Source organism: Rhinolophus ferrumequinum, chromosome 18, assembly GCF_004115265.2.
Source record: "Rhinolophus ferrumequinum isolate MPI-CBG mRhiFer1 chromosome 18, mRhiFer1_v1.p, whole genome shotgun sequence".
In the NCBI taxonomy this organism is placed as follows: domain Eukaryota; kingdom Metazoa; phylum Chordata; class Mammalia; order Chiroptera; family Rhinolophidae; genus Rhinolophus; species Rhinolophus ferrumequinum.
Genome location: NC_046301.1, coordinates 36625181 through 36636366, shown reverse-complemented (window position 1 = coordinate 36636366; position 11186 = coordinate 36625181). Strand labels below are relative to the sequence as shown.

The following is an 11186-nucleotide window of genomic DNA, read 5'->3' as shown; positions in this document are numbered from 1 at the left end:
ATGTCAGAGACTTCCTCCCATGACTCCTTCTATGATTCCCTGTCAGACATGCAGGAAGACAGCAAGAATGCTGACTTCTTCCCTGAACTATCTGCTTTTCTCAGCCAGGAAGAGATAAACAAGAGCCTTGACCTGGCCCGGAGAGCTATAGCCAACTCTGAGACAGAAGATTTTGACTCAGAAAAGGAAATTTCACAGATTTTCAACAACTCTCCTGGAAGCCTCTGTGAAAATCCTTCCCGAAAGGACACCAAATTGTGTGAGCCAACTTCCTCGGGAAGACCTCCAGATAACAGGCCAGGAGAACACACTGAGAGTATCTCCTCACCTGGTTCAAAGAGGAAACCTGCCATCTCACCCCTGCTTGCCAGACCCAGCTATATCCAGAGCCTCCGAAAGGCTGAAAAACGTGGTACAAAAACTCCTGACACAAGCGTCAAGTCCAAACCAGCATTTCAAGGTAAGGCTGGCTCCCAGAGCCAGCTGTGTGACAAGGCGGCTAATTTCATCGAGGAGCTGACATCCATATTTAGAGAAGCAGCAAAGCCAAGAAACAGAAGCCCAAATGGGGAGTCCTCCTCACCAGACAGTGGGTACCTGTCTCCTAAAAATCAGCCCTCTGCCCTGATGAGTGCCTCAGCCAGCCAGAGCCCCACCGGAGACCAACAGGAGATTGAAGCCGAGGTCAAGTTACCTGAGGCCAGGCATTGCTACGGAGCAGACCGGGATGAGGCACTGCCGTGCAATAGCATCTCTCACCCACAGCCCCAGAATGCACTCCACTTCCCATCAGCCCCTCGATTCATCCAGAAGCTGAGGAGCCAAGAAGTGGCAGAAGGAAGCAGAGTTTATTTGGAGTGTAGAGTCACTGGCAACCCAACTCCTCGAGTCAGGTAAGAATTTTTTATGATGAATATCAAACGATTTTTGTTGAGTGTTGGTTTTGCTTTAATGTGGGGAGAGAAGAGATTTCCTATATAGTTAGCCCTTTGGAGACTGAGGTAGTGTTCTCAAATCCCTGCAAGGCCAAAGCCTCCCAGAATTACAAATACTAGCCATCCCTGGTGGGATGTATCTGTTGTAATGAACCACATGATACTGACTAAGTGGGAAGGCAAAGGACTGGACAGGCATAAAGGAGCACAAATAGGTTGTCCTATCAGATTCCAACATCAATAACAGCCAGGGAAACTTAAAATGTGCATCTGATTTATTCAAAGTACTGTGAAAAGTGTGTGTGTAATTTGAATGTGAGTTGCTGGAGATGGCTGAAAGTGTGGCTAAAACTAGAAGTTGTCTGACAGTACAGAGAGGAAAGGCCACAGGTGGGAAGATGCCAACCACAAGAATAGCCACCCAATATATAATCCGGTCTGAGGCGTTTGCCAAATCGGCACACGGTCACATAAGGTAATCCCACCCACATGTCTTTGGTGTGATGCAACCAAGGAGGGAAGAACTGGTCTAACAAAGAAAGAGAAACCAAACCCAGAGTGCCACAGTTCTGTTCTTCATGCAGTCTCCGGCCACTAGAGCATGGGTACAGCAAAAACAACTAAAAATCAGGTGAGTGTGCAGTTAATTGGAGTCAGTAAACACTTACACTACCATGTCCATTACAATTTCTAGAAATTCCTCCTCCTTAATTGCAGAGTTTATATCTTCTGTGCAGAAGGTTAAGAGGAGTGAGCCGGGCGTCAGACTGTAGGGTTTCCAATCATGGCTCCACCTTTTCCCATCTGTGACACCTAAGCAACTTACTTTGTGACCCAGTTTCTTCATCATAACAATCATAACAATTCCTACCTCATTCAATTTTATGATGAGTAAATAAAACAATATGTGACAAACATAAAATAGTATCTAGCACCTAGTGACAGCTGCATTAGTATCACATATGATTTTTATTATTTCTTGTGTCTTGATTTCATACACCAAAATGAAAATAACATTTCAAATTAGGATTTGACTATTAAAAAAATAAACCATTCGTTCATTTATTTTGAAAGTTTTGCTTTTATTAATCAAGAGTGTTTTGCCTAAATTACGTAAATATTAAAAAGTAAATTCAAAATTATGAAATTTGGAGCAACGGTAAAGTAGACACCATTAGTTAAAAAGCACTGGTACTTTTTATTGACACAGCATTTCACAAATCAAAAACTTTACCTCTCATCCTACGTCCACTAATACACGCTTTGTTAGAGTTGGTTTATCAGTTTGACAAGTCATTGCTCACAAACGTGGAACAAGTATTAGCATTAGTTGTGTAATTAGAGGCAGTGAATTTTTTTCCTAACCAATTTGTTCAACTAATTCACCAAAGGCAGCTTTCACTATAATGTTACAACATTTCTTTTAGAAACTGACAGCAGGGGGCAGTAGAAAACTTCTTAATGTGTTCATTTAATTAAATATGTCATCCTAAATTCTGCATATATATCTTTCCCATGAAGAATTTCTCTTTCATTCAGTTTTGCCTATGCTAGAGATGGAATTGAATATTTCTTTTGGAATCCATTTAACTTTTTGAAAACCCACTAATCTCAGAAACAAATCATTCTTCATTAGAAATACATTTACATGTCTCTCAAACAGTTCCACATGTTTTCGATCTATAATAAATACATAAGGCTCCACTTACATTTACCTCCAAAATAGGCCCTTTCCAAATGTATTACCATGGCAAGTAAGCATACCATGCCTTTCAAAAATAACAAATATTAATCCACTTAACATCAAAGGATTAATTCAGGTGAGCAGACCACAAGTACTACGGTATACCAGTGTTCACTTAAACTTTTGGTCATTTGGAGGGCCCTCAAATTCATGCTTCTGCCTCTTTTCTTCTTATAGAGGGAGAGTGGCATTAATTTAGTTAGCAGCTACACGATTATTAACTAGTGTTCTCTTGCCATCTCTCAGTCTACCAATGTTCATGACCAACGTTTGTTCATTAGTCATTCAAGTTATGCCCTTCTATAGTAATTAGGTCTTTGTTGAGAATGCTCTGTTGTTTAGTTAGCTAGTCATTTTTGTATTCTTTTGAGGGTTTTTGTTTTGTTTTGTTTTGTTTTTGAGGGGCAAAGGAAGTGTGCATTGGAGTTTCTTAATTTCTGTTTCTAAAGATTCCGGTTCTCTCTACCGTGCACTTATAAGTGCACCCAATGACAAAGAACATCCCATGAGCTCCTTTTCCACATGAGACTTATGATAGCCTAAAGAGAAAATTGTCTTTGAAGGAAATTTTTCACAAGGAAGAAAACCTTTAACAAAGAGTTTCCTGCACTGGGGCCTTTAAGAGCCTGACTCATACTGAGTCAGTCCAGAGGACTCAGAGATTAGACAGACCTATTGTGTGGTAGGCTGCCTCCTAAGGTCCCAGAAGCAGGTGAAGTGGGAAGTGAACCTGTAACAAGCAACAAGCAAAGGCCCAATAGACACTGGCTGGTAAGCATAGGGCCACCCAGTGTTGAAAAGTTGGCAACTATATGGGAGGTGAGTGGACAATGGTAACGTCCAAGCTTACTTAAAATGAATGCACCACAGGAAAATATGGCAACAGGTATCAGGATTCCAGATACAGCGACTGGTTAATAGGGGGAAAAAATGCTACCCTTCAAGAGTTTAGTCAGGAAAAAGGCAAAGCCTTTTAGTTAAGAGAAAGGCAAAGCTCCAAAAGGACAATAGGGCAGAGCAGGAATAGAGACTCAGACATGATTAAATGAGGCAGGACTTCAGTCAGTAAACTTGTGCTGGGTCCAGAATAGGGAAACAAATTGCTAGACTGACATGGCTGGGCTACTGAGCTGCTGGCCTGGAGCTTCTTAAGTTTGGCCTAAGTAGAATCCATTTGGTCTGGGAACCTGGACATAGTGAAACTTAGAGATAAAGTAGCCCCGGTGAAAGGGAAGATTGATGGAAACAGTGGGATCAAAGCCAGGCCAGTCATTTCAAGCCATTTCTACTTTATATACAATCACTTCACCTTCCCATCAGTACAGCTGGCACAAATACCAGTTATAACCACAAATAGAACTTAAAAAATTCTATTTTCCTCCTCGACTCTTGCATAGTTCCAACAAAAACTCAGCGAAACAGAGAAAAACTGATGGAAGAAACCCTTGTGTGTAATAATTGAAATTATATACAATTTAGACACTACTTAAATTACATGCAAATTATCTTACAGTTTGAATTATTACATTAAATAACATCAAGTCAGAATTCATATTTTTTCTGATTATGTTCTGTTGTTCTATATTCTCACGCATTCCTTCACAACTAATAAAGACATATCCCCTTCCCCGTTCTCTCCGTTCTCAACTTTTGTGAGTTACCAGAAAAATCATGAAGGCTATTAGTTCAAAATTACCCTAGTATTATAAAAATAAGTCCTATATTTTTCATTTTATACTTTTAAAAATACTTTATTATGGCAATCATGTTCTAAAGTGTTTAAATATAAGGAAACTAAGATAGAAAACTATGAAATTATTTGCCTAGAAACAAAATAATTAGTCATGAAGACTGAAATATAACTCAGGTTTTCTGATTCCTGATCATGTACTACAGTGATTCAAGAGAAAATTTAGCCACAGTCACTGCTATTTTGCTAATTGTGCAAGGCTTACTGACAAGCTCCGGAAGTGGAGATCAGTAGAATTGACATATTCAAAAATCTTCTAGGATTGCAATTTATATTCCAAATATCTTTAAAGATATATCCTTATAATTTCCACAACATTTTCTATATTAAAAAAACATAGCCATTTATAGTTATTCTCTCCCACTCTCTCTCTCTCTCTCCCTCTCCCGCTCCCTCTTCCTCCCTCCCTCCTTCGTGGGAAGGCACTATTCTCCAACAAATAAGTACAAACAAAACAAATAATTCCCAATTCATAAACAGTAGTCCAAACGATCCTCATATTCAAATTATATTGTAAGGGGAATATGAACGGCCTCATAAGACAAACAAAACAAAACACTTTTAAACACCTATTTATTTCAGTAAAAATGGAATCCAGTAATAGTCCAAGCATGTTTAATATTCTAAGTACAATTACTCATATCTAACCATAAGATGCCTATTAGGTCATCATTATTAGCCTAGGAAAGTTTCAATTAATGTATGAATAAAAAGAAAATAGATGTAAAAACAAGCCACTGATCACTTTTCTTACTAATGGTGTATGGTATATACCATTTATGGACCACTTTGGCTCAGGAAAATGTGGCAACAGCCAGTAGGTTATGAATATGCAGTGCTTGTAAAGTGAAAAGTCAGGTGGCTTAGGAGTATTGTTTTTGTTAAAGAATATTGTCAATAATGAGACACCAGATAGTACTATCAGGTTATCAATATGAAAAATTCACAAGTGTTGTTTCTTTAACATGAAATGTAAATAGGTGCAAACAATTTTGGGAACAATTTGTGATATACAATAAAGTTAAAGATGTATGTATATATCCTAAATTTTTATTTAAACCCAATTTCCTACTTGACATCTGTACTTGGATATCTAATAGATATGTCACATTTAATGTATCTAAAATTGAACTTCTGATTCTCCTCTGCTCCCAAAACCTTCTCTTTCTGAATCTTCTCCATGTGAACAAATGACAATCCTCCTTCCAGCTGTACAAGGAAAAAAATCTTGGAGTTATCATCGACTCCTCTTTTTCTCACAACTAACATCATCCAATCCATCCAGTAAATCCAGGTGGCTTTACCTTTAATATATCCAGAATCTTACCATTTCATACGACCTCCACTCATGAGGCTTTGGTCCCAGCCACCATCATCTTTCTCTGGGATATTTACATCCCTGTCACCTGGTTTCCATCTTTGTTCACCACACTCTATGCAGCACATGGCATAATATTTTTTTAATGAAATTGTGATCACAACACAGTGCAGAGCTATCCATGGCCTTCTCATCTCACTCAGCGTAAAATCTATAGTCCTTATAAACAGGAATAAGGCCCCATCTCCCTGACTTCATTCCCTACTACTCACCCCTGCTTAATCCACTCCAGCCACAATGATGGCCTGCCAGGCATGTTCCAGTCTCAGGGCCTGCACACTTGCTGTTCCCTCTACTTGGAATGCTCTTCCTCCAGATATATGCAGGATTGGCTCCTTCGTCTCCTTTATATGTCTCCTCACATGTCACCTTCAGAGTATGGCCTTCCATAACTGCAAAGGAACAGGTCCTGCCCACTGTACTTGGTACTCCACTCTCTTATTTTGTTTTTCTCCATGGAACTTATCGATACAGCCTACATTTTACCTGTTTAATTTTTTGTTTTTAAATTGTCTCTCTCTCTCAGTAGAATACAAAACCCATGAGGATAGAGACTTCCATCTGATTCTTCCTGTGTGTCCCCTGGGCCTAGAATCGGGCCTGGCATGTATTAGGTGCTCAATATATATTGAATAAATAAATGAATAAATTAGACATCTAGGTACATACCTAAAAGAAATTTTAGCTCATGTGTACAAGGATACATATATAAGACTGTTCATAGCATTGTTTCAAAGAAACTGGAAAGAACCTAAATGTTCATCAAAAAGAAAATGGGTATCTCTTTGAGGTAGTGGTTTCATTTCTTTTGGATACATACCCAGATGTGGGATTGCTGGGTTATATGGTAGTTCTATTTTTAATTCTTTTAGGAACCTCCAAACTGTTTAACACAGTGGTTATATCAATTTACATTTGCACCAACAGAGCACATGCACAAGTTTTCCCTTTTTTCCACATTCTCGCTAGCACTTGTTACCTCTTGTCTTTTTGATAATATCCATTGTGAAACATCCTAAGTGTTTATTGTCAGATGAATAAATAAAGAAAAGGTGACACACAAATAAAGAAAATGTGTACACACACACACACACACACACACACACACACACACAGTGGAATAATGTTCAGTCATATAAAAGAAGGAAATCTTGCCATGCGACAATATAGGTGGATGTTGAGGGCATTATCCTTAGTGAAATAAGCCAGACAGAGAAGGACAAATACTGTATGATCTCATTTATATGTGGAATCTTTAAAAAGCCAAACTCAGAAGCAGAAGAGTAGAATGGTGGCTGCGAGGGGATGGGGAATGGAGGAAATAAGGAGAAGCTGGTCAAAGGGTACAAACTTCCAGTTACAAAATTAATAAGTTCTGGAGATCTAATGTACAGCATGGTAACAACTATAGTTAATAATACTGCATTCTGTACTTAAAAATTGCTAAGCGAGTAGATCTTAAGTGTTCTCACCACACACACACACTTGTAATTATATGAGGTGATGGATGTTAACTAACCTTATTGTGGTAATCATTTCACAATATATGCATGTATCAAATCATCACATTGTACACCTTACATTTACACCATTGTAAGTCAATTATATCTCAATAAAGCTAGAAAGAAAAATAAAATGAACAAATTGTGCTATATATTCATACAAGAAATGAACTAGATCTTCATGAATTGGGATGTCTGAAACTCACAAACGTAATAATCCAAGAAAAAAGTTGCAAAAAAACAAAAATGAATATTGATTGCATAAATTTATCCATATGAAGTTAAAATTGCAAAACAGGACTATTTCAGGGTTAGCATAGAGTAAGAGTATTGTATAGAAAAATACACAGGAATGACAAATACTAAATTTCATATAGCAGTAACCATAGAGATAGAGAAGAATATGGTTGGTAAGGGGTACACAGAAGGCTTCAACTGTGTTTGCAACGTTTTGTATCTTAAGATGGTTCGTAGACACACAGGTATAAATTGTTATTCTTATATTTATTGAAAAATACTGACTTTTTACTTTACTCTAGTAACCCAATTATGTATTTAGTATGTTCCACAGCATTATTTCTAATAAATGACATGGTTTAATCCTTAACCACCATCCAGAAAAAGTCTTGGTTTTTAAAAATGCAAATTGGGTAGGTTGGCTCTTAGCCATTTGCTCTCATGAATTATAAGTTAATCAATTTTCTACGTTATTTTAGTTATATTTTAGAATTTTTCAAAATGTTCTTCTTTTGAATTCATGATGACCTTAATAGACTATTATACATATATTCAGTCGTGTGCCAAAGATCTTTTATGGTGTGGTCTCCCCAGTTTATTAGCTGTCGAGGGTACAAAAATTTGTATATGAGTCTCTCATTGTTAAGAAAAAGTATCTGCACTTAGACACACACATTTCTTACCTTTCTAGAACTAGGAAAAGTCTGAAAATTAACAAGAGTTGTATATCACCATTTCACCAACACAATTGCCTCCCCTCCGTCACTATATTGGAGTGGTAGGAGGAAGCAAAATGTGGCAGAATCCAAAGGAAATGGCACCATCTAATTGTATAATTCCCTATTTTTTTCATTCTTTTATCATTTCTTTTAACTCATTTAAAAATCTTTTTTTCCCCCTGCACATTTGCATTGGATTAAAAAAAACTAAGTCTTTCATATTTTACGGAGGACAGTAAATGTTCCCTGGAACATTAAATTGCCATTGAACTAGAAATCAAAAGATATTAAGCAGCAGAGCGATACCTTTATTTTCAATGAAATGGAGCTACAGCCTTATCTCTGATTCCTCCACAAAGGTGATTTCTGAGTTAATAAAGGGAAATGACATATCATGCTGTTTTGTCTTCTGTACTATCCTTCTTATTCTTTTTCAACCTGTTTCCATCCAACATCTACTCAAGTGTAATTCTCATTTGAAAAATTAGCTATACTTCTGCAATACTTGAACTGACAAAAGATCGTCATTAATGAGGATATTGAATCTGCTTCTGTAGACCAGTGAGTGAAATGGGATAACTCAATATCACTGAACACAGGAAATATTGCCCCTGAGTTGGTGTTTAATGATTTGAACTTTAGAGAGTGATAACAGCTGCGTTGTCACCTCTTCTTGGTCAACCTATGACAGCAGGATGCTGTGACAGGCCCATTGCACACTGCACATGATAACGCTGCTCAGACTGATAGCTTGATGAACCAAGATGCAACTTTGACATTCAAAGCAAATGTGGAGTATTGCTGTAGTCTAAATTTGAATTGATTGTAACAGTCATGATATCTGGCTGTGAAGTAGCAGTAGTAAACTACGGTAGCATCTGTTCTGAGGAATCAATTCCATTATTTTACTTTACATTTCAATGACCAAATTTCTGGATTTAACAAGAAAACCAATCAAAAAACAAACACCAACGTAAATTTTCCTAAGAAATCAAGGTAGTCACAGAGACTCCCTTTAGAATTAAAAATATGCTTGTGCATAAAAAAATATATATGCTTATAGAACAAGCAGCAGAAGAGCTTAGTAACTTACAATACAGGTTCTGGAGCAAGAGTGTGAATCTTGGCTCTATCTCGTATCAGAAGGGTACCCTTGGCAAGTTATTTAACCTTTCTGTGCCTCAGTTTCCTTGTTGGTAAAATGGGAATAATAAGAGTACCTACCTCTAGTGTTATTATGAATGTTAAGTCAATTAACACAGGGAAAGAGTTTGAAACTGTGACAGGCGCATCGTAATATCTTAATAAACATTAAGATGTTATTATAAAGTTACTTATTATTATAAAATGTTCACTTTATTGTTTATTGCCGTCAATTTGCTATAAACTGCCAACCCTTTACCTTCTCAAAAACCTTTGAGTTGGTTTCTTTTCTTTAAAATCTTCACCTGACAATTCTCTTTTGTATTGCTAAGTTTTCACAATGGTAGAGCTTATGGAGAGGGCATGCTTCAACATAAACAAATCATTTATAAGGAATACAAAATATGTCGACAGGTGTTTTTGATCCTGTGAGTCCTGGATTTACATCTCAAGGTCAGAATCACAGCTGCCATGGAGTATAGTGACATATTTTCCCCTGGTCACTGTCTATTGTCATTTTCTAGAAACTTTTACCTCACTTGGCTCTCTGTTCCTTCACTGCTACAGGGGATGGGATCAAAGCCAAAGAAAAGTCTTTTCTTTCCATCTCTACCCTTTCCTCCTGCAACTAATGATCTCCTCATCCTCTGTTTCTAAACCTGAGAGGTGTGAAGGTCATCCTTATTGTGGATTACAGTCAACCCGGAAAGCCTTCCAAAAATCAAATCTCTTTGACTATTGTTTGCTTGATTCTTTTCAAATGGTTTAGCAATTTTCCTGAGTTTACTTCATGGTTCCTTGTTAAATATTTGCCAAAGCCAATTGAAAGTGGTTCCCTGAAACTTTAACCACTCCCTGTTTTTGTGTTCCAATAATTTTAGGAGGAAGAAAGCTAAAAATAATTTGCGTAACCAATCCAGGCTTTTCCCCCAGCTAGATTAACTGGCTTTGGTTTTACATTTTCTTCCTACTAAGTATTATACCATACAGCAAAGCTCTCAGAAGGAAAAGAATGTACTTTTTGGAAGTTTAATTTATTATTATGCAAACTACTGTGAAACAGTTGTTTTGAAAGAATTTGACTCCGAGGTTTCATCAAATCTTTTCTGTAGAGTTACATTAAGTATACTTGACATGTTTCTTCATTTGCTTTAGGGCAGTACTGCGTCACGGATCACTGAATCTGTTTAGGCATAATTACAGCAATTCAAGAACTCCAGTTATAAGGAGATGCTTTATAAATACAACTGTAGAAAATACAATTATAAGTCTGAAACTTGATACAGCTTACTGTGCTGACCACGATGCAAAAATTTCCTACCAGTTGGTATATTCAAATGCAGCAATAGAAATCATTTTTTCCAATTTAATTTTAATTTGAGCCAAGAAATAGTGTCATATTTAATATCTGCTGAAATAGGAGTAAGTTGTGTCACCTGAGCACTGATAGAGACACCCAATCAAACACCTTTCCCAGAAGAAAGATTACTAGTTGCAAATGGAAACTTTGTTCTCTTGGTTATGAGTTCTAACCGTGAGGTCTGGTTCTGTATAAAAGCATATAGTAAATGAGGCCACAGAAACAAGTTTCCAAGCACTGGTTGCATAATCCACATGTGGGCCAGGAAACTTAAAATTAAAATACCCTAAGGAATAAGGAGTTTTTTTTATTCCCCCTAAGGTGACAGCTTTTAGCCTTGGTCGCTGGAATTGGAGAAGTATTTTCTAATGAAAAAATACAAAACAAGCAGGAGAGGATTTCCAATTAATGGAAAAGA

General features: G+C 37.2%; 1 protein-coding gene across 2 annotated transcripts in view; it reads left to right on the top strand.

Annotated features, from left to right (window-relative positions):
- Nucleotides 1-11186, top strand: part of PALLD (palladin, cytoskeletal associated protein) — a 353019-nt gene continuing 341833 nt past the window's right edge. For both annotated transcript variants that reach the window (XM_033134495.1, XM_033134494.1), the window contains exon 1: nucleotides 1-893. In XM_033134495.1, the coding sequence (XP_032990386.1) occupies nucleotides 1-893 (893 nt within the window). The remainder of the gene's footprint in view (nucleotides 894-11186) is intronic.